The following is a 27019-nucleotide window of genomic DNA, read 5'->3' as shown; positions in this document are numbered from 1 at the left end:
GGTGATACTGTACCTGACATATTCCGCTTACCTTCTTATATACAGAAGCCATGACGGTTGTCCGTACACTCATTCCCAGAATGAAACACATTTGAAAATAAGCCTGAAGGCAGAGAGATTGGAGGAGACTAATAACTAATAAGAGGATGGCGTAGACATATCCATGCCACACATATGAGTCATAGTCACTCACAAAGGCAATCAGCCATCTGCCAAAATAAAACGGAGTAAGTGATGCTCACAGGGCTTCCAAGGCTCCTCACCCTCCATACGCATAGCTAAAATGACTAGAATCATCCAGTGCATTTGGAAGACCTAAGTTCCGTAATCTTGACGATGTTCTTTCTTTCATGTGGAGATGGGCAGCAAGGGCTTAGGATAAATAATTCACAGTTGTGAGAATGGATAATGGAAGAAATTCTGCGTGGAGTAGTACTGCAGTGCTTTGGCCTTGTGTTCCACCTCTTGGTAAAAGAAGTTGATTATTTCTAGGCAACGAAAGCCTGAAAATTAGGATGTGCACCCAGGAGGAGTTAAAATGGTTTCTTTGCTGGTGGTTCATTCCTGATCATGGTACATTGCAGAGTTGCGTTATGATTAGCCTGCACCTCTTAGGGAAGGCTCTGGCTGTGGAGAGAAGTCACTCTTTCAGGGCGTGCTGCTTGGTTGTGGCTCAGACTACAGCAGCTCTTTTTAACAAGTAAAAGGCCTAACAAGTATGGAAATATGTGGCCTCTATGGGGGAGAGGAAAGGGAGCCTGAAAAAGAGGAATTAGATTTTGAAAAATGCCCTGCGCTCTTCCTAAACACAAAGCTGTGAAGCAGAAGAAAATTATAAACATTGTTTTAAAGGGGAATCTATAAAAACTCGTGGCTGCGTATACCAGGGGCAAAAAGGAAGGTGGCAGAGTAGGCCCTGAAGGGACAACCTAAGCCTTGGGTACTCACTTCAGCAGCTGAGGATTCAGAAACATAGAGACGTCATACACTAGTTTCAGTATGAATGACTTCAGAAGCACCATGGAGAAAGTTTTGAAGAGGGTCTTGGTCAGCCAGGATTTGGGAAAGTCTTTTGTAGCCTTAGACTTCTTTTTCTTCTTAGCTTCTTCCTGGGCACCAAAGAAAAACAACAGTGTAAACAAAGTTGAACAGAATAGGACTTTGTTCCTGCCCTGAACCACTCCAATATTCTTGCAGAGTCTGTGAGGCTTGTTGTCTTCTTTTTGTCTTTATTCTTCTCGTCATCTCCTTAGTGCTATCATCCTCTCTCTCCCTTCTCACTGATATTGAAGTCTAGTTTTGAGTAGAAATCTAAACTGACAAGAAAACTACATAGAACAGAATAAGCCAGGCACAGTGGCTGACACCTATAATCCCAGCACCCTGGGAGACTGAAATAGGAGGGTTACAAGTGCAGCTCAATCCAAGCTACTTAGCAACTTAGCGAGACCCTGCCCCAAAACAAACTTAAAAAGACAAAACAAAAAAAAAACAAATTAAAAAATAAAAAACAAATTAAAAAAATAAAAAACAAATAAAAAAATTTAAAAAAAAACAAATTGGGAATGTAGTTTGGTGTGAAGGTCCTGGGTTCTGTCTCCAGTGCTGAGAGAGAGAGGGACAGAGAGAGTGAGGGAGAGGAGAAGGAGAAGGAGATGACTGAGTGTTCTTTTCTTATTTGTAGTTGTTGGAAGATATGGGTTGAATTGTACTCCGCTCCCAAAAAATTTATAGTCTTAACCTTTTGTACTGTGGGATGTGCTTGGAAATAGAGTCTTGGCAGCTGTAATTGGGTCAAGATAAGGTCGTTAGGGTGGGCAATAATCTAGTATGACTGATGTCCTTATAAGAAAAGAAAAGAAGAGACAGACACAGACAGAAGATGCCCATGTAAGAACAGAGGTGGAAATTAGAATGATTCATCTACAAGAGAAGGAATATCCAGGATTTCTGCCCCAAGCTAGCACATAGGGGAAGGATTTTTCTCTACATGTTTCAAAGGGAGAATGACCTTGCTGATTGCTTTATTTCAAACTTCTGGATTCCTGATCTGTGAGATGTAAATTGTGTGTGTGTGTGTGCGCGCACGTGCATGCACGTGCAGACAGGTACATGTGCACGTGTGCTACTGGAGATCAAAGCCAGGGCCTCCCATGTTCTGGGCAGATGTTTTGCCATTGAGCTACAGCCCCAGCCTCTGTAGTTTTAACTTGTCTAGTTTGTAGTACAGCCATCCCGTGGTATTCCACTGCTTTGAATTTGGTACTTGATGCATGCTGATTCAGATATTGAGTCCAGTGTTCCTCATTTGCTTGGTACTTCTCGTGCAAGCAACAACTCCTCAGTGTCACCTGGCCCATGACTTGCTACCATGTCCAGTGAAGACAGCTCGCTCGGCACTTGTCAGTTTTAGTACTCATCATGCCTTCCAGGACCAGTTACCCCGAGCACCCAGGGGCCGTCTGTATTTTGTTACAGGCCCGAGGACACTAACACGTGGGACACACAGACTCATTCCTCAGTCCATTTTCCTAAGTTTTGGCCTCCTCCTATCCCAAATTCTAGCTTCTCAGCCTCGGTGTCTCAGTTTTTCTACCACTCACATCCTCATAATTTTTCTCACCGAGGTTTATTCTGATCAGTCTGTCTAGCCTGGACAACTGTCAGCCTCTCTCCGCTTCTACTCGCGTCTCATGACAGTTCACTCTCCAGACAGCCGCCCGAGTCAGCTTTGCTTCTTTGTGCCACACCTTCCACTGACTTTCCATCGGACTTCAGGTAAAACCTAGACCCCTGCTGCGTCCCACGAAGCTCCACGCAGTTTAGTTCCCATCTACTTCCCTGAGCTCATCTCACCCCACACTCAGGCCCTCTCAATGCTCCTTCCAGCTCTCTGCACAGGCCAGACACCTTCTCTCCGCCTCACAGCCCTGCTCTCTGGTTGGAACAGACTTCCCTCTGATTGTCCCTCAGGTGTTCTCCTTTGGATCTGTGTTCAAATGTCACCTTTCTTGCCAGTCTTCCATATTAACTGTCCAAAGCAGCATGGCACTTCAAATCCACTTCCACTTCTTTTCTTTCCTTTGTTTTTAGATGGAGTCATGTTAGGTTTCCCAGGCTGGTCTCAAAATCAAGGGCCTAAAGCAATCCTCCTGCCTCGGTCTCCTAAGTAGCTGCAATTACAAGTATATTCCACTAAGCTTCACTTTTTTCTTTCCTCCCACTCCCTCCACCTCCTCTGCCTCCTTGTCTTCTTCTCCTCTTCCTTCTTCTTCTGTTTTTTTTTTTTTTGGCAGTACTGGGGTTGAACCTATAGCCTTCACACAAAGCTACTCCCCCAGTTTTTTGAAGTTTTATTGATTTATTTATTTTGATTTTGAGACATGGTCTTGCTGTAAATTCTACTAATGCTAAACTATAATTTTAAATTTTTTATTATGAAAAATTTTAAATATACCCAAAAGGAGAGAAATAATACATTATACCCTCCACATATCCATCACTAAGCTATTACTAGTATTGTGAATGATACTAGTAATATAAAATACACTAAGTATGAAGTACTATGAGAACAAAATCACCATAATGCTGCTTTTTGCCTGAAACGTACAACACACAGACACTGTACTAAAACCCAGTGCATACTCAGACACTTATGGGAAATTTACCAGGACAAGGACATCTTGGCTTTGGCTCTGGTTCTTGTCCAAGCCATGTGACTTGGCGCCAGAGTTCCGCTGGGACTTCTGCTGCCGTCTCTGGAATGCCCGCTTAGCTTTCTGAAGCTCCTTTTCCATGACTACTTTAAACTTGCTCACCACCAGTTTGGTTTTAAACTCTTCATCAAGTTCCCAGACATCTTCAAGTGTCAAAGGGTGCTTGTAACCTTTCCGAACAACCCTGAAACAAGAGTAACCACAGGCTGGAACACCACAGGCTGCATTAGAAGACCTTTGCTGCCTCTATCAAAACTTGCCTCCCTGATTGGAGTGGGGGACAGAAATATGGGAGTTCTCCATTGCTCCATTACCACCACACCCTGGCCCTTTGAACTTGACAGAGAAGCGGGGAGACAGAAAAGGAAGTGTGTGTTAAAAGACAGCTAGCAAGAAAAGGAGAATGGCCCTATGGAATTAAGAGCCAAATCACATCACCTCTGCCTATTCCGGCTCCTTCCTCTTCAAACACGGCAGCCTCTCTGCCTTGAGGGGCCTTCATAATGCCCTGGTGAAACAGAGCAGATCCCATGGCTGCCTTTATACTATCTCTCTAGATCAGGGTTCCCCAGCCTGGGGTTTGAGAAAATGAATGGAAAATGCTTGTAACAGCTTCCAACTGGAAACTAACCTTATCTCTTGACATGAGTGTAACATGGTGCCTTTGTTACCAGGAAAATCAAGGATGTCTTCACAGCTAATTTATGCCCATCACTATTTTAAAATTATGGTCATTTTTAGACTCACCACTAGACTTTATTATTTAGTGCTGTGATTTAAAAGTATATATTACTATATCACAAATTTGCTTTTTAAATTTTTTTGTTGTTGTTTTGAGACAGGATCTTGCTATTAGTTCAGGCTGGCCTTGAACTCACAGCAATCCTCCTGCCTCAGCCTCCTGAGTGCTGGGATTACAGGCATGCACCACCATGCCTGGCATTAAACATTTGTATAACTACATTTCAATACAGACATTCCTTGTTTAACAACCGAGTTCCACTGTGGCGAATAGGTCATTCAATGAATTGGTTGCAAAATGAGGAATTGTACATAATATGTACATTACAATATTCAGAAGAAATGGTCAAAGGAAATTCCAACTCAATGACTTTTCTTTTATTTGTATAACTCTTACTTGCAGTCCTGTAATGTATGACAATATAAAACCATAGTACTGCACTGTACTGCACCGTACAATCAGCAAAAAAATACAGTACTGTACAAACAAGGGATACTGTGCCAAAAAAAGACACTGAGGCTCGATCAAATAAGGTGTACAGAACTTTAGAAACAAAAGATGGATCATAAGTCTGAACGGTCGTTACTAAGGTAAGTTGTTGAACAAGGAATGTCTGTATAATTTATTTCCTTTATAATCTCATGTCTTTTATTTTATGCTCTTAAAGCGGTACCTAAGAAGGGATTCACGTGCTTCACCAGGCTCCCAAAAGCCATGGAACTACAAAAGGCCAAGGGTATCTGTTCCGGACCCTCTTGTACCCCGGTGCAGCTGTTTCATGCCTCACCTCCAAGTCTGTGCGCATTGCCTGGCTCAAGCTGCTCCCTTCCTGTCCCACTGCCTCCATGCTTCCCTCTGTGGAACTCCCAGGCTATGAAGAGCAAGTCTCTTTCATCATCTAGACTAATCTGTGCAATGAAGGGGATGAATTAAACTAACACGTAAGTTGTAGCATTCTCTTACTCTAGAAAAGAAAAGAGGGCCCCAGGAGGCACTTCTAAAAATTAAGCTTTCTTTCATTTTTTTCAGAAAAATATGACTAGGAATATGGAAAACCCATACTTTAGGCATTTCCTACCTGTTATACCAATTGAAGGTAATTCTACTCAAAAATGAAGCTGTGGATGATGGATTCTGAAAGATACAAAAAATTAAAAAGAAATTAGAAAGAGAAACTCTATTGGGCTCTAAAATCAGAAACATTTTTCTGGAGATGGTGGTGTGCTAGATATGATGCAGAAGTCAGTTTGTCAACATATATTTTTTGGACACTCTAAGGTCACTAACAGAGGAATAATCAGATTTTCTGGCATAGATATATGAATTAATTGCCTATGCCAAAAACTGATGAATAAACATAAAAATCAGTATTTCAAGATGTTCACTATTGTACCCTTTAATATAAAATATCCTGTATTACAGGTTGAGCATTTCATATCCAAAATACTCGAGACCAGAAGTGTTTCATATTTTTGCAATACTCCTCAGACTTTTTGAAAATTTTGGATTCAGAGCATTTCAGATTCCAGATGTTCAGATTAGGAATTCTCGGCCTGTAATTTATTCTGGGTTCATGGGATCGCCATAAAACCTAGACATCTCAAAATTTAATTTTTAAAATATCATCTAATTAAGTACCATATGAAATAGGCATATTTAGAATCTTACACTTGATAAGTCACTTTTTTCTGAGAATGCTGAAAGGATCAGGATCAGGATCTGTAATCCATAAGAGATGAAGAACAGGCAGGAATAGGCCAGATTGGAACTTTTGTCCTAGGGGGAGAAAAGACCCAGAGAAATTAAGCCTTTTACCCAAATTAAATGTAAACTAAATTTTGTAGCCCAGGTCAGCTATTTCATTTATATATAAATATATACTTAATAAATATATTTATAGATAAATACAAATGAAATATAATTATAGACATTATATATATGTATGACTAAAGCCTATCATCAAATTCTCCCAATATAATTCTATCCTGGAGCTCAACTGACTGGATGTCATTTACTCTGGTTAATAAGTTGCCCAGCCAAGAAAGAGAAGAAGAAATCACCCAGCAGCACCTCTTCACGTCACACCTCTTTCTCCTTACCTGTAGGAGTGCCCGGACAAGAGTCTGAAATTGGAAAGTGTCACAGCAGATCGAGAGAATCCAGAATATTGTCAGGAACCAAGAATTTTTCTGTATGCACCATTGCCTGCTGTACTGGATCAGCAAAACCAGGAGCTAGAGAAAAATTAACAGGAAGTTCTGAAAAGTGGCATTACTAACCAAGGAGAGGAGGGGAGAAGGAAGTCAGGGAGGAAGGGCGAAAGGAAAGCCGGAGGAGGAGCTCGTGGAAACTGATCTGCGAAGCAGCGAGCACATACTGCCAAACTCTCCCTTTGCTCCCTGGTACCCTCTGACTGTCTTCCAGCTCTGCTTCCTCTCTGTTTACCACACCCGGGTGGGAATTAGCCAAGACAGCGGGGCGCTGCGGCTTTCCAGTGGAGTTACTATGGACACTATGAAGACCTTTGCAAGATTGGGTAAATCCAGTTCAGGCAGTAGTCAGGTGAAGGAGGCAGATTTTTGTTTGGTCGGTTGGTTTTGGTTTTTATGAGACAGAGCCTTTCTGTGTAGTTCAGGCTGGTCTTGAACTCCCTGTATAGCACAGGATGGCCTCAAATTCTTGGTGATTCTCCTCTCTCAGCCTCCCAAGTGCTGAGATTACAGGTGAGCGCCATCATGCCCAACCAAGGAGGCAGATTCTAATGACTAGGTATAAGTTGTCTATATCTTGATTTTGCAAATATTGTATTAAAAAATTTTAAAAACCTAAAGCCTCGCCTCGATTCCCTTCATGTACGTGTGTTAGCTTCCTAGACCTGTTGTGCTAGTAAGCCAGTGCTCGAGGGGAAAAGCTATAGTTTGCAGAATTTGCCCATTTCGCGGTGTAAATACTCCCACTTTGGTAGATTTCAAGCTCCAATCTGATATCACTTAATATAGTTTGGAAAGAGATATACACAGCTGTCTCTATGTGCGCTTAAGAGACACTACAGTCTAGACCTCTCTTTGCTTGTTCCTTTACAGTGGTGGCAAATAAAAATGCCTCAAGAGGCCTAGCAGATCACATTACTAGTGATGGCAGGGCAAAAGGAGCACAGGGAGGGGCTGTGCCAACCACAACCACACGGTCGAAAGGGGACAGCAGCTATTCCGTCTCAGCTGGCCACTGCCCTGTGGAAATGTAAGTCCAAGGTTGTTGGATATTCTGATTTTTAAAGAAAGTTTATGAATCAAAACGCTGATGTATCATTATCTTTTTTCTCGCATTTTAAAAATTGTATCGGTACATTTTAGATATTCATAATGATAACACTCATCATAGAGAATTTGTACCTGTACGTAATATATCTTGCTACTTCTTTTTTCCCCATTCTCCTCCCCTTCCTTCAACCCCTCTTTGCCCCTTTATTTACAAAAGCTTTGTTTCCATTTTGTCTTCCTATTCTTTTTTTCTTGTACCTTCTCTCCTCTCTCCCTCACCCTTCCATTGTTCCCCTTCTCATTTGAGCATTTAAAATGATAGCAACTAATTCATTTTTAAAACACTGCACAGCCCTCCCCCAAAGCTATACAATAGCCCTAGACTCTGCGATCCATTGATTAGTCATCAATTGATTTGGAATAATATTTACAACACTTAAAATTATTTTACTAAGAAAGTGAAAGAGTAAATAAGATCCAAAAGGTATTATAGATATTGCAAAAGGGAAAGAAACTGCTCAAAAGAAAAGAACTGGGATGGGGGAAAGGAGAAAAGAAGGAAGAGAGAAAAATACACACACACACACACACACACACACACACACACGATAGCTAAGATAATTGTACTATTAATTTCTATTAGTTCATTGAAAGGAACAGTTAGTGCTTATATTGTTTATATTTCTTGATCAATTTTGCAGGCCTATATCTTGTAATCTGAGCAACTACTTTGAAGCTAATGATATGCAATATAATAACCACTGTTAATTTCCTATCATCTTATTTTGAAATTCTGTATCATTTTTATTGTTTCTGTTTCTCTCTTTAAAACAAAAAAATTAGTTTACTCTAAGACACTTAGATTCCATCAGTGATCCCTAGATGGCAAAATATGAAGGCATAAGATCAGAGGAGGTAAAAATCTAAGATCTGCTTCATCCCATTACAACCAAGTTTTGCATTACTGTAAATCCTTGACAAAGCTAGATGAAATTGGACTTAATTTTATCTCCACAAGTACATTTCAGCTGCAGGTAGAGAGAAGATAAATGGGGCAGAAGTGGCAATGGGCCTTACCCATGTGACTAGGTAGAGGATCGGGTTGACATATTTCACGGGAGGAATCGTGGCTTGTCCAGAGTCTTCTGTGAGTGCAAGGGCCAGCTCTATGACTGCCAGAATAAGAAGAAACCCAACGAGCACCTGGGGAGGAGAAAAGAGCACTGTTAGCTCTCTGTAAGACTCTTAGAGCAGAATGGTTTCCAGTAAGGGATTGGAAAGGTTGGATATAGTAATTTCAGATAATGCACTTGATAAATGTCTTTGAAGTGAGTGGATACATATGGTACCTTGGTACTTGTTAATCGGTTCCAGGAGGCTCAGTGAGTACCAGAAATGACAAAGACCACCTTGTGTTGTCCAGGAAGAGTAGCAAGTCACAAGGGGATCAACACCAACACAAGTACTAGTTTCTACATTGAGTACCAAGCAAATGACAAGTATCATGATGAAATTTTCTTGTCCAAATGACTGGAGTTCCCATATTTGATGAGTTTTAAAGCAGTCAAGCACCAAGATATGACTGTAGTTCAAGGGAATGAGGTTGACAGTGTGGAATAAAGTTCAAAGTATGCCATGATAAGTGTTTTTAAGGAATGTAGATGTGATAGGTTTAAAACATGTGCACAGTTTTTTGATGCTTCTCCCTTCACCATGTAGAGCTTAGTTCCCTTACTTTGAGTATGGGCTGAACTTGGTGACTTAATCCTAATGAATAGAAAATGGTGAGAATGACCGCGTGTCATCCAAATTTAGGTCACAAAAGCCAACATGGCTTCTTTCTCCTTTTCTCTCTGACATCATTCATTCTGGGGAAAATGACCAGCCCTGTCAAAAGGACATTCATGTTGCAGAGAAGAAGGTCTACTTGCCAAAGAAGGAAGACCTTCTGCCAACAACCAGTGAGAAACTGAGGCTTCCTACCAAGAGCCACATGAAAAAGTCATCCTAGAAGCAGATACTGTCACTTCAGGCAAGCCTTCACATGACTGTACCCCTAAAGTAATCTTAATGAGAAACTCTTAAGCAGAACCCAGATAAGTAGTCCCCAAATTTCTGATCTGCACAAACTATAAAACATTTTTTTTTTTTTTTACTGTAATGGGGATTGAACCCAGAGCCTCTGCAGTTTTTATGTTTTTTCTTTTGAGACAGGGGTACACTAAATTGATAAATTACCTAGGCTGGGCTCACTCCTGCTGCAGCCTCCTAGACTGCTAGGATTACAGGGGTGCGTCACCCAATTAAAATGTTTATTAATGCTGCTAAATTTTAGGGCAACTAGGCAAATAGTTTTATTGTTACTCAGCAATTGAAAGTTAATATACTCAGAGTCTGGTGTGGTGGCACACCCTTGTAATCCCAGCACTTGGGAGCTTGAAGCAGGAGGATCACTGCAAATTTGAGCCCAGCCTGGGCTACATTGTGAGTTCAAGGTTAGCTTGAACTACATAGTGAGAACCTGTCTCAAAAACACCCAAACAAACACACACAAAAAAAGAAGAAAAAACAAACTAAAAGGAAAGCAAGAACATTAATATCCTGTTTAAAAGGAGAATCTTCTATTCCAAGTAGGGTGGCACTCTCCTTTGTTTGGTTATTGGTTCCAGGCTTGACTCCACATAACCTTTGAAGTAACATTGCAAACAGTTGTGACTATTTCATCTCAGAATGTCCTCAAGCAAAAAAAAAAAAAAAAAAAAAATTTGTCCTATTAGTTCATTAAACATGATACACATTCCATTGTGCTAAAGACACCCACCCCACCACCCAGCAGGAGAGAAAAGTACTTCTTCCAGTGAGGAGGAACACAAGTATTTTAGCCCTCAGGTGAAGTTCTATAGCTACTACCACCTCTCTTTCCTTCAGACCTTTCTCTTTCCACCCATCTATCTCCACTTGTTCTTTTTTTGCGGGAGTGGAGTAGTTTTAGACAAGGTCTCATTATGCAGTTCAGATTGGCCTTGAACTCACAAAAATCCCCTGCCTCACCTCCAGAGTGCTGGCGTTACAGGCATGCACCACCATGACCAGCTTCTGCACTCGTTCTTAAACAAGGGGTAATCAAAATATATAGGATGAATGTTTAAATAAAAATTATTACAGTATAAAGACACAAATCATCATTAACCCCCCTCAAAATATTCCCTCATAGTTGCTACTTTCTGAAGCAATTCTGGAAGTCCTCTTTCCTCAGTCTTGATGAGGTGTGTTATAAAAAAAAGTCAGCGAATATTCTGCTGAGTGCCATCCACAGCAGAGGCAGGCTCATAAAGACATTATGGTGAGTCGTTCTTTACCTTACTCACTGCATTTGGAACTGTGGGATTACTGGCTCTGCCCCAAAGTCAAAATGAAGATGAAAGATAAATAATTTAAATTGATTCAAGACATCAAGGCAGCGGAAACAGCACAACTAGAGACATTTTAGAAAAAGACTTCCAGAACGGCTTCACAAAGTGGCAAGAATGATGTGGTAAGTATGTCAAAGCAAGGGGAAGAGCTTTGAGGGGGAATTAATGGCAGTATGTCTTTCATTTGTAATAAACTTTTTATTAATTTATTTTGTCTTTTTGAGACAGTTTCACTATGTAGTTGAGGCTGGCCTAGAACTCACTTTGTAGCCCAGGGTGGCCTCAGATTCACAGTGATTCTCCTGCCTCAGCTTCCCGAGTGCTGGGATTATAGGCATGCGCCACTATGCCCAATTTGTAATAAAACTTTTAAAAATTTAAATGCTCATCATATTTTTTCAATCATAGCTTGTAAATCTCAATCATCCAGAATGGTTTGAGCGGAGATATTGGGCCCTTCATAATGAAAAACAGCCAAAAAAGGAAATGAACACACTTTCACAAATAGGACCAGTGCTATTATTTACTAAGAGGTGGGGTCAAAGATGCATTAATAACAGGACTACCTGCTTCTCTCTTCATAAGAAACTATGAGGTTTGGAGAAAAAATAAGCTTACAAGTAGAAATTATGTTGGCTTTTAGGTAAATTAAGAGGTAAAATTGAGCAACCCCAAGCTAACATACCTGCCCTTGAGGACCAGTAAGTAGAACAGTAACCAGCAGGCCGCTATCCAAGCCAAGGGAAAGAAGATGGCCTTGCCACAGGCTCACATGTATTAAGCTGAGGGAACTGATTAGAAATAAACTGGAAAATTCATATCTAAAAGGTCCACTTTACTTTTTAAAGAACTTCAAAGCAACAACAACAAACTATACCCTAACAGCTCAATGCAAAATATAGGCATGAAATATGGGTGGATAAATTAAAGAAAAAACACAAATGACTTTTAAATATAAGAAAATAGGCTTAATCTCACTGATAATGAGAGTACAACTTGAAATTATAATGATATACCATTTTTACCTAACCAAATTAACAAACATCAAAATTGAATAATAGGACGGGGATACAGTTTAATCATAGAGCGTGATGCTTAGCTTGCTTGAGATCCTGGCTTCAATCTCTAGTACTACACACATACTTTACTCAGTAATTTCATTTAGGAATTTACCCTACAGACCCACACTCTAAGTCCAAGGCATTGCTTATGCTACATGCTTATGATAGCAGACATGTAGAAAATATCCAAGTTCCTATCATGTTTGGTACATAAATTATGGTACCTCTGAATAGTAGCATCTTAAGTAGCCATTAAAAAGAAACAGAAATTTATGTGCTAAAATACAAGGATCTTCAAGACACAGAAGAGCATCTATGGGGCTCTTATGATTGTAAAACTGTGGGTTATCACTAAAAGAACAAGGAACTGTTATGAGTGGACACCAAATAAGACCAGAATGAGTAACTATTGTGTACCCTTATGTACCTTCCAAATCTTATAATCCTCTGAGAATCACCTATCCAAAATGTCAAAGGTTAAATACGTGAACACCCTTGTTTTAAGAAATGAGCAAGTAATATGAACAGACAATTCACAACTGATGAAACATTTAATAAATTTAAACAATCAATTTCATGGGTATTCATACAAATGCAAAGCAAAACACTGAAATGCCAGTTTTGCAAATAAAATTAACAAAGCTGGAGGTATGATCCATAATGCTAACAAGGGTACAGAGACATGAACTTTAACACAATCTTTATGAGACTCTAAGTTGGCAAAAACCTTATTAGATTATAAAAATTTCCCATTATGTCCTAAAGCCTTAAATGCTCATATACTTTATTATAGTAATTTTACTTCTAAGCATCTATTCTGGGAGAATATGAATTGCAGGCAAATGTTTATACACCAGAATGTTCACTGGAATCTCATTTTTAACTGTGAAGAACTTGTAAAGCCTGAATAACCCAAAACAGTGACGTTGGAAGGATTTGTCCGAAGGAGTTAATGTTGCAGAGTTGTTAGAATGAATTATGGCGTGCCGTACTCATGTGATGAACCCTTAGGTAATTATGCTTTAGAGTCATGTTAATATCACTGAGGAGTTTCATATCATCTTAAATAAAAAGCAGACCATATGATTGCACAGACAATGAGCTAAATTCCTTTTTTTAAATATGCAAAGAAAAAGATGAAAGCTTCTAGCTCAAAATGCCAGTGTATCTATTTGTATCCATCTCTCCATCCAACTGAAATGATAGTTTAAAGGTACCTACGCAATAAATCCACAATAGCACTGATGTATAAATGGAAAAGAATGAGCTCAGTAAATAAGAGAAGTTTTAGAAGACAAAAAAGAAACTTATCAGTAGTGATAGATGGGCATGTTGACACATGCCTATAATCCCACTACTCAAGACGCTGAGGCAGAAGGATTGCTGTGAGTTTGAGGCCAGCCTGGGCTACATAGTGAGACCCTGTGATATATATAGTGACAGTTAAAACCGCACAGAAAGCCACAACCCAAAAATGCACAAGAAAACATAGCAATAAAAGGGAACCAGAACTGAATGTCACTTGTTGCTGCTGGGCGGGCATCTCCCTCTGTCTGCCCCAAGGTTCACTCTCTAGCTCGTTCTTTCAAGCTTGGAACAGAGACAGGTTATGGCTACCAAGGCCCTGATGTAAATGCAGCTTCCCGACTGGTAGAGTTGCCCACCAAAGCCGCTCTCTTCTTAACAGAACACCCCTTGTAAAATATCCACTTTATTCAGCTGAGCTACCTGATTGAGTGGAAGCGGAACCTTCTTCAGCTCCATGAAGTGAATCAACACCAATCACAATGGTCCCATTCCCTTGGCCTGTGACTGCTTTAGCCATGACAATGTGAAACAATTCCAGCCACACCCAAGCAGGGGATAGCTTATAGGATCTGGGGGAAAAGATTTTCCTCACTGATCAGATTTACATATGGATTCAGAATACACAAAGAACTCTTACAACTCACTGATAAAAAGACACAAGTAAGTTAATTTTTAAAATGGGAAAAGGGTTTAAATAGAGATTTCTCCAAATAAAGTATGCAAACGGCCAACAAGCCAAGGATAAACCTTAAAAAACATGCTAAGTGAAAGAAACCATACACAAAAGGCCACTTATTATAGGCCATACAAATATATGATTTGTAGGCCATATAAACATATGACTATATTTATACATGCAATATCAAAATTAAGTATATAGAGAGAGTGGAAGCAAATTTGAGGCTGACAGGGGCGAAGGCAGGAGGTAATGGGGAGTAACAGCTTAACAGGTACAAGGTTTCCATTCTGGGTGGGGTAACATTTCTTGAACAAGATAGTGATGTAAAACATTGTATATTTCACTTATGATAAAAATACACTTCTAAAAAATGGAATGAAGTACTGACTCATGTTTCAACACAGGAAAGCCATGAAAGCATTATTCTCAGTGAAATGTCACATGCTAAAGGCCACACACCCTGTAATTCTTCACATACTAAGTGTCCTAGATAGGCAAGTTATAGAGACAGAAGGCAGAAATTAGTGTTTGCCAGAAACTGGCAGCGGGAAGGGAGGTGGAGGAAGGTAGAGGAAATGGAGAGTGACTGCTTAATGGCACAACATTTCTTCTGGAATAATAAAAAATACTCTAGAATTAGGCAGTATTAACGGTCATGCAGTTCTGTGAAAGTACTAAAAATCATGGAATTATGTTACTTTGTAGTGAGTCATATAAATTATAATCTCAATAAAGTTGTTCTTTTAAAAAGTGATGGCTGGGGTGGCACACACCTCTAATCTCAGCACTTGGGAGGCTGAGGCAAGAGGATTGCCCTAAATTGTAGGTCAGCCTGGGCTATGTAAGCAAGTTCAAGGCCAGCCTGCACTACACAGTGAGACCTTGCCTCAAAAAAAAAAAAAAGAAAGAAAGAAATAAAAAGTGATACAAGGGCCACACAGCCTCTTTATTTCCCTTGAACTCTAATTTGAGAATGTGGTCCCCGGAGCTACTATTGTCATCTTGTAATCATGCACTTGCTTGAAAAATAGCTTGGTATGCTGAGATCATCAGAAGATGAAAATAAAGGACATGGTGCTGCACACCTGTAATCCCAGCACTCAAGAGCCTGAGGCAGGAGGATTGCTGTGATTCAGGGGCAGCCTAGGCTACATAGTGACTTCACAGCCAACCTGAACTACATAGTGAGATCCTGTCTCAAAAAAAAATCTATTTGTTGAGCTGCTGAACCAACAAGTTCTGGAGGTGAAGTTCTTTGGACTTTTTGTTATGTACAATAATAAACTTCTTAAGGTTTAAGCCAACAGAGATAAATCACTTATAAGGAAGAAAGGTTTATTTTAAAATTTTTATTATTATTGTTACTATTATTATTATTATTTTGGTGCTGGGAATCAAACTCAGGACCTTGTGCTTGCCAGGCAGGCGCGTGTGCTGCTGAGCTATATTCCCGGAAGGTTTATTTTTGCTCATGGTTTCAGTCCATGGTTGCTTGGCCTTGTTGCTTTGGGCCTGTGGCAGCACAGTACATTGTGGAGAGAACACGTGGTACAGGAGCCTGTTCTCCTCAAGGCAGTCAGGAAGCAAAGAGGCAAGAGAGAGGAAGGGCCAGGGCCCCAATACTTCCTACAAGGGCACGCCCCTATGATCTAACTTCCTCATATTAGATCCCACCTCTTAAAGGTTCCATCACTGCCCAGTGGCACCACATCTTGGCAATCAAGCTTTTAACACGTGGGCCTTTGGGGGCCATTCAGTTCCAAAGTATAGCAGAGAGTAAGGATGGGAAACAGGACAGAAACCAGAGGCTTAACCAAAGTATTGTTTTCAAAACTGTGCACTTATACCAGTTATTTCCTTCTATCCCACATACCCACTCTATTACCATGAATCCACTGATAATTGTATTTATTACCTCCTCCCCAGCTCAGTCTAGAGCAAAAGAAGCACTTTCTAGAGAAAGTGAATGCTTTTTGGAAGAGGGCTGGTCTTATAGTGTGAGTATTGGTGCGCCAGAGTAAGTTCATCCTCATTTGGCACACCGAGGGGTGGAGGGGGATAGCCCAGGCTTCTCCTCTTGGGGGGAGGTGGTTAGTCCACACTAATAGTTATCTAAGACTGAGAGTGCAGTCACGCATCATATCACAAAGAGGCCCACTGGCGAAGTCAACTTATACAACGATAAGGGACCTACTCTGGCCCCCCAGGTTAAATAACTTTTTTATTTATTTATAAATGCAAACAGTACCAGAAGTTGCCAGGGAGTTAAGAAAAACCAGTACTATAAGAAGAAGCTAAGATCATTAAACAGAACAATTGATTCTAGAATGAGACAAATTATTAAGCAGAAGATAATTTTAAATTATTTTAAAATTAATGTTCTGAAAGAGATCTGGAAGACACTGCATATACAAATAGGTGGCTTTTATGTTTTGAAAGGTATATGCAGAAATTAAGAATCTTAGGTATTCATTACGGTAAAAATAAAGGTTCCTTAGGACAACTGGAAGAAAATATTGGTGGAATCACTCAGAACATATGGGAAAAAGAAAAAAGTTATTGAAAAAAGGCGAGAGGATGAGAGAAACTGAGAAGAATGATCAATTCAGAGAATTGACCATTAATCTCAAAAAAGTTTTGGAGATACAGAATTTCAAAGTTAGAGAAGAAATGAAAGAAGTAACATGAAAATTTCTCAGAGAAAACAAAAGTCTTTAGACTGAATGACCCACTGAATAGAAAAAGAATTACGAAGGTAGAGTCTCCGAAAAATCCAAAATAGAAAGAATGAAATCCTTATACGTCCTGCAAGGGTAATGGGAATGAGAATTCTGAATGTAGCATGGAATGCTGGGGAACAGTGTAGCAGCATCCTCAGAGCTAAGAAAAGAAATTTGTTTGATTCAGGTGAATATGTTTAGAAAGCATAGTTAGGAACTTTATGGTAACTCTTTCTGGAGAGTTTGTTTAAAAGATGTTCTGTTATAGAAGGTATACAAGAAATTTGAGGATACTAATTATTTCTTGTTACCCAAAGGAACATCAAAATATAGAATTTAAAGTAAATGACTCAGTACTTTTAGGTATAAAGGTAACAAAACAACTGAAAAAATTATTCAAAAAAGAAGGGAAAAGGAAGTTGAATTTCTTATCAATAAACTAAATTCCTTACTTTTCATACAGCAGAATAGATCTTTTCAAACTTGATAGATGAAAAAGATAGGTAACTATACAATATTTGCAGGTATTGAGGGAATCATCAAAACAAGATAAAAGCCTGCAGAAATGGAACTGGCAAATAGTGAGATGAGAAAGAGATATTTGCTTTTGATTTGTACTTTGTTGTTGTCTAGTTTTTTTTTAAGAGGGTAGAAAGAAATATACAAAAATGTTAATAAGAATATATCAGAATGATACAATTATTGACGGATTTAATTTTCTACTCATTTCCCTGGAACTCCCAAACGTTCTACAGCGAGCACACAGTATCTTTTCATTAGAAACATGCACACACTCTCAATCATTAGGAGTAGGGAAACACTGGTTGTTTACAAATTTACCAAGTCCTTAATTCTCTTTGTCCTTGATCTCCAACTTATTGAAAAAGTTTCAATCAGACAAGGAGTTTACCAAACACAACTTTTTCTTTTTTTGAGACAAGTTTTCACCATGTAGCTCAAGTTGGTTTTAAACACACTAGGTTGGCCTTGAACTCATGGTGGGTGATCCTCCTGACTCAGCCTCCTGAATGCTGGGACTACAGGCAAGTGCCACCACACTCTGCATAAACACAACTTTCTAAGGAAATACAAATCATTTTTACTTTTAAAAAGAAGAGATAATCGCTGGGCCATATTTAATACCTCTTCATCTCTGCAAGGTCCCCCTTTTCCCAGTGCTTTATGAATGACAAGTCACTCTAGTAGAATCTCTACCCATTGTAAAGGGTCTCTTTTGCACTATTTTCTTAGCCAACAAATGTTTAACTTCAGCTTTAATATTTTCAGGGACTGTATCTCCCAGCAGCCCATCTAATATCAGACAGTGATTTTTTTATTAGAAATTTCTTCTATATATTTGGTCAAAATTGCCTTCCTTGGATCAACTTCCACTCACTCATCTTAGTCTCACTTCCTGAAACTTTTCCAAACAAATTGGACAATCCTTTATGTTGTTTTTCTGCAAATATTTAAATATGGTTCCAAGGTCTCTCTGGCTCGACATCAAGTCCATTTTTGACATCAGCACTTTCACAACCAACATTATTCACTTTTGAGTTCAACTCATTCATTTACTTTTTGTGGTGGTGGTGGTGGGGTCCTTCACTAAGGGTAATTTTAAGCAAGCCCACCTGGGGAGTCATTACAGGTAGGTCAAGCAAGTTGAGTAAGTCTAGATGAGATAAACACCACACTAAGGAGGAGACGATGCCGACTTAGGAGTCAAAAGGAAAAGTCCAAAGGCAGGCAGCAGGGGGAGCTGAGGAGTAAAATGAAGCTGGGAACCGAGATGAAGAAGACTCCTATGACTGAGAAGTTTTACTTTATGAGGAATTACGCTCTCATTATTCAGAGGAGAAATGAATCATTTTGAAATTTTTTTTTTTCTTTCTGAGACAGGGTCTCCTACTCAGTTCAGGTTGGCATTGAGTTTACTTTGTGGCCCAGGCTGGTCTCAAACTCACAACAGTCCTCCTGCCTCAGCCTCCCAAGTGCTGGGATTACAGGCGTGTGCCACCATACCAGGCTCATTTTGAAATTTTTAAGAAGCTAAACTATGCCTGTCACCCTCAGAGTGGAGAGCAAAAAAATTAAAATATAAGTTATAAATGAGTTTACGGAAGTTGTGAGTTGGGGTATATCAACTACAGAAAAAAAAAATGAGGTGAATACATTGCTTTTCTTTTTCTCTATAGAGACCCGTGCTTTTACTTTAACAGTAGCTGCTATAGCTGTGTAGTAGAACAATGTCCAGCCATAAAAAAAAATGAAGTATGGAGATAAAGACGATCAAAACATGTTTATACATAAAAGAAAAGGCCACAGCGAAAGCAAATGTTTTATAAAATTACCATGCCCTAATAAAAGACTAAACTTTAAAAAAAAATGGAGTGTTGAAACATCCTACAAGAAGGGTGAACCCTAAGATGCTGTAAGAAGTCAATCATATTGTAGGGAAAGTTGGGGTCAGGCAGGGAAACGTAAGGGTCTTAGTGAGGTTTCTGGCAAATAAAGAGTTAAACTCCGCTGGAGCGAGCAAGAGAAGCAGGGAGAGCTGATAAGCAGCCTGGCTCACTTCCCAGCCAGGGCCCCGACTGCTCCTCTCCACCTCCGGCCAAATGGGGAAGGGGCTCTATTACAGAAAACTCAGTATCTAAAATACATACTCACACCTGCACACCCGCACGTATATATATAAACACATACACATATATATATTATTATTCTGTCACCATGTTCCTGCACTAAAATGTACATGTATCCCTTTACTAATTGTTAACTCAAGGCCTTGAATGTAAGACTCTGCTATAAATTTCAGAGATAGCACCTGGGAAAAAAAAGGAGCTTACTCACGAATTTGCAGACAGGCAACAGAGAGTTTCAGTAGCCAAGTCAGGGGTCCCGGAGCCTACAATAGCCAATCAAGTTATAACAGCTCTCAAAGGGGAACCAGTCCTTCTTGCCCTGTAGTAAAAGTGGCTAAGAACAGACGCTCTCAGGCCCCAGCTCCAGGCTTCCTACCTTACTCCCACAAGGTAGCTGTGTGTCTCCTCATTCCTCTCCTCTTTCCAATAAAGTGATTTTGTTTCTCCCTCTAAACTAGTATCTTTAATTCTTTATTGGTATCATGTTTATAAACCCTAGATGGATAGTCTACCTCACTCCAGGTGTGACAATAGAAAGCCAGATAGTGTAGGATTCCGCTCGGATGAAATGTTTAGAAAAAGGAATCTCTAGGGACAGAAAATGGTTGCTTATTGAGGATAAGGATGGCAGGGAGTTGAGAGCTAAAGGATTTCTTTTTTTTTTTTTTTTTGGTATCGGGAATCAAACTTATGACTTTGTGCTTGCCAGGCAGGCACTTATGCCGCTGAGCTATATTCCCGGCCCAGGATTTCTTTTTGACAGACTGAAAATATTCTAAAAGTGGCCATGGTGATGGTTGTATATATCCGTAAATAGACTTTAAAAACCAAATTATTTTAAATGGGAGAAGTGCATAGTATATAGTCATATGTCAATAAAATAGGGTGGTTTTTATTTTTGGTACTGGGAATCAAACTCAGGACCTTATGCTTGCCAGGCAGGTGCTTGCACTGCTGAACTATATCCCCAGCCCTAATAAAATAGTTTTTAAAAATTAACTAATTAATTTTACTAGGATAAGATACTGGCTTGTTCATTACCTAACCTCTTCTTGGAAGCTCCAGAAAAATGGGCAGAACCTTGACTAACTATAACACTAAGCTCTGACTCATTTCCAAATGAAGAGTGCTATTCAATGTTCAGAATGTCTGGAGTCTAACACACTCATCTCAGCCCCTATTTCTAGGGTTCATTTATCAACCAACATCCAACAAATGTTGAATTCAGCATGAGTCTCAGTACATGCCAGGTCCTGTGTTGGGCGCACAGGCCAACCTGGGAGACAACGACTCTACCTCACAGACTGTTCCCCTCCCCAGGATCTGGTGAAACCTACTACCAGCACTATCTCAGAGCATTCACACAAATTCCGCCTTCTGTGCTTACGCACCTCCTCTCCTTTGGTTCCCAGTTACTAGAGGCTATATACATATGTATTCTCATAGAATGAGACAATCTAATTTGCATTTCTAAAGACAAGCTTAAAGATTAGGACACATAGGAAAAACAAAAGCAAACAAACAAAAAAACTCAGTGGAAGAAGCCAAAGGTGGATTTTATGAGGTAACTAGAACCTTGGAAGGTCTTAAGTCATACAAATCCCCTTCCTAATTAGTGCAGGTGTCAGAGAGCTCTTCCCCTTGTTCCTTGTGGGCTTTCTCCCACATCCCCTGTCCTTTCCATTATTTCTCTACTCAGGCTGAATACTATGCACATTAGGTCTTCCTCTCTCCACTGTATATAATCGTCCTGACTCATAGAATACTCTGGGAAAATGGGAGCTCTATTTCAGGTCCAAGTTTTGGGAGATGAATGATGATTGGATTGCCTGTATGGTCAAAAAGACACATTATGTAATTCATGGGGCTGGGGATTTAGCTCAGTGGCACAGCGCCTGACTGGCAAGCGCAAGGTTGTGAGTTCAATTCCCAGTACCGGAAAAAAAATGAACCAAAAATAAGAAACCACATTATGTAGTTCATTTTCACCTTGTGATAGGTACTTTCTGAATTAGTCTCTTGATTTATGAGACCAGTTTAAAGACACATATCTAGGTGTTCACTTCTCAAATACAAAAAGATTAGAATAATTTGACTGATTAGTTATCTATCATTTGTGTTTAGGGAGCCCTATATTCATAGGAATTAGCGGTTACAGATGTAGCTCAGAGGTACAGAGTTTGCCTACCATGCATTAGGCCCTGGGTTTGAGTCCTTGTACTGGGAAGGGGTAGGGATCCATAGAATTAAGAGTCACCATTCTTATGCAAAAAAAAATCAAAGCTACTTTGACCAAGGACCATGGCAAGGGGCCAGTGAGGCATAGGTCAGGACTAGAACATGGCTTTACCTGACACGGCAGCACAAAGTATAGCTGGTTAAAGACAAAAAAGACACTAATCATCAAGAAAATGTCTGTCTTGTGCACCAAGAAATTTCTTTGAAAACATTGGGGTTACTTACCTGTTTAGCAATGTAAAACTTAGTTATAGAAGATGTCTTGGTCCTGGATCTATATACGTGGAAAAGCTGCCAAGGGGCCAAGAGCCAAAGGAAGCACAAAGGAATCCATACCAGGACAGTTTGTTCAAAACAAAGTGGCAGGTCTGCATCTGGTCTGTCCAGGAATGAAGAATTCTGGGGAAACAAAAATGAATTGTTGGATACACATGTCTTTTACAAGTCCATCCCCCAAAACTTTCCACTTGCTCCCAAACAATTTAAATTCAATCCCATATCCATATCCACTTTTGCCTTTTTTAGGGAGTGGGATGTCTTTTGATTTTTTTTATTAATTCAATTTAATGGTGCATTTCAGGTACACATAATAGTCACTTTTGTCGTAGGGAATTTGGACCTGTACATGATATAACTTGATTCTTTTTTTTCCCATTCCCCTACCCACCCTTCACCCACTCTTTCAGTTTTGTCTTTTAACTATCAATATCTTCCTGTGCACCCTCACTGATATAAATTAACCATTTCCTGATGTTTAGTGACTTTTCTGGCCAATCCAGCCTCTAAAAACCTATATTCCTGAGATTTTAGCTTTGTGCGGTGGTAGCACCATGAGGTTTACCAGAGGTGCGATTATTGCTAACTGAGGTTTCAAGTGAACATCTACAGCAGCATTCCTAAGTAAAATTCACTGTGACATTTGTCACGTTGAAGGAAGAAAAAGAATGGTTCCTCAATCCAAAGGGGAGACTATTTCCCTGGATATAAAAACTTGTTCTTATTTAGTTTCTTTCTTTTTTTTTTTTTTTGGTTTTTCTCCGGTACCGGGAACCAAACTCATGACCTTGCGCTTGCCAGGCAGGTGCTTTGCCGCTGAGCTAAATCCCCAGCCCCTTGTTCTCATTTAGTTTCTACTACTAATTGAACTCATTGGCAGATGTTCAAACATAGGGGTTGCAGACAGGCAGAAAGCTTAGTCGTACTATGACATTTATTGTTATTATTTACTATATCCTAGTCTGGCCTGGAAGGCTTACATCAAAACCGAGGGGGCCTGACTGCTTTCGGCACAACAGCACCAACCGCATTGCTGGATAGAACGGTTACTCCCAGGAAGTGCTGTACCAGTCTTTGCCGCAATAATAACTGGAAATGTCTTGTGAGGTGGGTGCAGTTTTTCGTTCTGAGTCAAGTGAGGGTAGATTTTTCCCTTCCTATAAATATTTTTAATTTTTTTGTCGATTGTTGAGACACAGTCTTCTAAAAAAAAAAAAGGTTGAGGTTCCTTGACAAGATGACTTGTATAATTATGGAGAGAATATTCAAGAGATGGCCTGTTAAGATAGTGGGGCTTATTCAGCCCCACCTTCCAATGATATCTCTGTCCCATTCTGAAGGCCCTGGGGCCCAGGTTCTTCCTAACCTGAAGGGCTATCTCCTTCCCTCCTCTCACCTTTATGTAAAGTTATGCAACTTTAGACTTTCAACTATGCTAACCACCCTAGGTAACTCTGATTCTGATCTTGATGCTATAGAGGTTTGCAGATGGCTGCTCTCAAAATTACTAAATCCAAGACCCTGTCTCTTTCTCTATTCCACTAAGCTGTTTGGTATCACTGATTGACCTGTTTTGAAATTCTCTGCTACCCCTGGCTCCCCGATGTTATACTATTCTAGTACATTGTTTAAATACCTGACCGCTCTTTCAATGAGCCTCCTTCTTCTCCCTCTCTAAACCAGTATTGCCCAATTCTCATGGTTCAAAACTATTTCAGTGCTGTAATGCTCACATTTGCATCCCTGGTCTCAACTTCTTTTTTTTTTTTTTTAATATGGAACGCTTCACAAATTTGCATGCCATCCTTGCGAAGGGGCCATGCTAATCTTCTCTATATCGTTCCAGTTTTAGTATATGTGCTTCTGAAGCGAGCACCCTGGTCTCAGCTTCTAGTCCCCATGATTAGTTGCAAGTTCCTCTTGAATAAATATGTTATTATTTCAGGGTCAACATATCTCAGTCCAATCATAGACCCTCTACTCTTTCTCTTACGCCGCAAAGTATCCAACAATAGTTCCCATTCTTAACACTGAGGAAATTGGAAGGCTTTTTTTTTTTCTCTATTTCTCTATAGAGAAGGCAGTTGTGCAATTAGCTAGTCCAAGAAACGAGTCTAGGACACAAGCAGCATATGTAACAGAATAAATTCGGTGACCTTTCTCAGATGATATATTCTCTGGAGATAGTATAAATTATCTTTTCTCAAAACGCCTGAGCTTTAGAACAACTGCACTCTAACCTTTCAGGTTCTTGTTGGTGGCTCTCATTAATCTACCGCTTGTCCTGTTTGAGAAGAGTAAACAGTGAGAATAAATATAATTTCTTACCCAAAAAGTAGAATTGCAGAATTTGTCCACCATGACTCCTGGAGCACTTCTGGCATGAAGACTTCTCTAGGACTATGTTGTTTCTTCTTTACTCTTTTCCTTGGAGAAGGTGGCTGGCAAGTAGCAATGTGTTCTTTCCCCACCTGATGATCTGATGTTGCAATTAAGGGCAGATCTTCTGACCTTTCATCCCAACAATTTAATAGTTAACCTTGGCTGGAAGCATGCTTACGTCATCCCAGTGGATAGACATGTGACTGAGAATTTCCAGGGAGGTTAGACTTACAGGTTTCCAAAGTGCCCAAACTCTTTGCAATGTGACCGGATATAAAAGGAACCGCTGAGAGATGGTAGCCAAGCTGGCTGGCAATAGGAGTGTGATCTGCTTTCAGTCTTTTAGGAACACATGCGCCACAAATGCGCGGCATCCATTGAAGGACATGTATTGGTGAACGCAATGATTCACTTCTTTTTAAAGATCTTGGAGTTTATAGAAATGCGAAATAACAACTCTTCAGGATTTTTAATTAGCATACAACCTAGTCAAGTGTGGTGGTGCCAACCTGGAACTTCAGCATCTGGGGGCTAAGGCAAGAGGATTGATTGCCTGGGTAGTTCAAGACCAGCCTGAGCAGCTAGGTGACTTCACGGTAAAAAACGGCTGGGGATACAGGTAAATATAAAGGTCCTGGTGTAACCAACACTGCAAAATGGAACTTTAAAACTTAATTTTTTTTTTCCTTTGGAGTCAAGGGGCTTCCAAACTTCCTCAAGCCTAGGGCATAAATAAATGGCTATCCCTATCTCTCCTCCGCCCAGAGGAATGGAAAGAATGTGAAGATACTAGCATCAGGAGGTCAAGCCAAATTTCATTAGTTTTTCATTCCCTGAGTCCAGAAAGGGATGGAACTAGCTTGAAGATGTCTGTTCCACTTTGTTCGCTCTCACACTGTTTCTAGTTATGAAAGAGCCCACCATACCCGTGCAGGGTGAGATGGGGATTTGAGGCAAATGGGCTTGTCCATCTCCTAGGGGCTAGCTTTGGAAACCTATTAATCCTTTCATCTTGTCCCCAAATATATGGCTTCCTTTGATTTGGTTAGTAGCGAACAAATGGACATAAGCATATGAACCTAAGTGGCCAGTAAACTAGTGCAATCTCAAGCACCATAAGAAAAATTATAGAATGTAAAACCATGATTAAAACTTGCATAAACTTTGCTTGAAAAAAATCAGTGTGCTCAAAAAAAAAAAAAAAAAAAAAAATCCTGGAATGTGGTGGTGCACGCCTTTAATCCCAGCTCTCAGGAGGCTGAGATGAGAAGATTGTTGCAAGTTGAGACCAGTGGGCAACATAGTGAGTTCAAGGCCAGCCTGAACTTCAGAGTGAGACTTTGTCTCAAAAAAAGAAAAAAAGTCAATGTGAAAGCATATGTATGATTCATAGGATTATGGGTAAGAATTTACTTTCCTTTTTGCTTGTCTGTATTTTTTGACTTTTCTACAGTTATCAGGTATTGTTTGCATAATAATATTTTAAAGCAACTTCTATGGTTAAAAATACATAACAAAATTTATCATCTTAGTCATTTCAAAATACAGTATGCAATTCAGCAGTGTTAAATATATTCATGTTTTTGTTCAGTGAATCTCCAGAACTTTACCTCTTACAAAACTGAAACTCTATATCCTTTAAACAAAAACCTCCTATTCTCCTGTCTCTTGAGTAAAGCTCATGTTATTTTAATACAGGGCATCCCAAATTAGCAAGACATGCCAACCATGAAAAGAAGGTGTAAACACCATAATGTGGAACTATTTTGGTTATCAACACAAATGCCAAAATAGTTTTGAAGTTATATACCGGAATGCATATATATAAGGTCTTATTTAAAAGATAAAGAACTTATTAATAATTAATATTATCATCAAAATGACCCATCTCCCCTACCAAAAAATCATGTAAAGAACTCAAAGTTGTGAGAGAATACAAGGAAAAATTTGAGTTTCCTAGATATCTCAGATTTTAGTCCTGATTTAACTCTTTTTAAAATTTATTTATATTTTCATTAGAAGATGTTTGTAGTATATAATAATTACATTCTTTGTGGGGACTTGGTACATATACATAGTACATCTTAATTCATTTTTCTCCACCTTTTTTCTCTCATTCACCTCCCTGCTCCCTCCACCTCTTGGTTTCTTTCCCTTTTGCAAAATTTCAATCTCCCTGTTTCTTATTAAGAATCTTTCATTTTGCTCTATATTTATATTTTGAGTTTCTCAAATAGGAGAAACCATATGATATTTAAGCTTGTCTGCCTGATTAACTTCACTTAATATTATGGTCTCAAGGTGCATTCATTTTCCTACAAATGAATGACTCAAGTCTCTTTATGTCAGAGTAGTTCTCCATTGTGTATAATACCACATTTTCTTTATCATCTATTGATGGACATACAGATAAATGATGCTTCCAAGATTTAGTTATTAATGTGCTGTTATAAACATGGGTATGATGTATCACTATCATATAATGTTAACTCTTTCAGAAAGATACCTAGAAGCAGGATAGTTGAGTCAAATGGAATTTCTAGTTTTAATTTCTTTTTTTTTTTTTTTTTTTTTTTTTT

At 39.5% G+C, this 27019-nt stretch overlaps 1 protein-coding gene across 1 annotated transcript in view; it reads right to left on the bottom strand.

Annotated features, from left to right (window-relative positions):
* The window catches only part of Abcc2 (ATP-binding cassette, sub-family C (CFTR/MRP), member 2), a 66494-nt gene extending 41953 nt beyond the window's left edge, over positions 1–24541 (bottom strand). The window contains exons 1-9 of the mRNA XM_005407678.1: positions 24387–24541; positions 22008–22181; positions 8796–8921; positions 6558–6692; positions 6127–6234; positions 5537–5592; positions 3669–3900; positions 949–1109; positions 32–209 (exon numbers count right to left, since the gene is read on the bottom strand). Coding sequence (XP_005407735.1) covers positions 32–209; positions 949–1109; positions 3669–3900; positions 5537–5592; positions 6127–6234; positions 6558–6692; positions 8796–8921; positions 22008–22181; positions 24387–24419 — 1203 coding nt within the window. The 5' untranslated portion in view covers positions 24420–24541. The remainder of the gene's footprint in view (positions 1–31; positions 210–948; positions 1110–3668; positions 3901–5536; positions 5593–6126; positions 6235–6557; positions 6693–8795; positions 8922–22007; positions 22182–24386) is intronic.
* Between the last annotated feature and the right edge of the window lie 2478 nt (positions 24542–27019).

This window comes from Chinchilla lanigera, unplaced genomic scaffold (assembly GCF_000276665.1).
Source record: "Chinchilla lanigera isolate Chin_1 unplaced genomic scaffold, ChiLan1.0 scaffold00106, whole genome shotgun sequence".
NCBI classification, from domain to species: domain Eukaryota; kingdom Metazoa; phylum Chordata; class Mammalia; order Rodentia; family Chinchillidae; genus Chinchilla; species Chinchilla lanigera.
The sequence above is the reverse complement of the archived record's forward strand: the minus strand, read 5'-3'. Positions and strand labels throughout refer to the sequence as shown.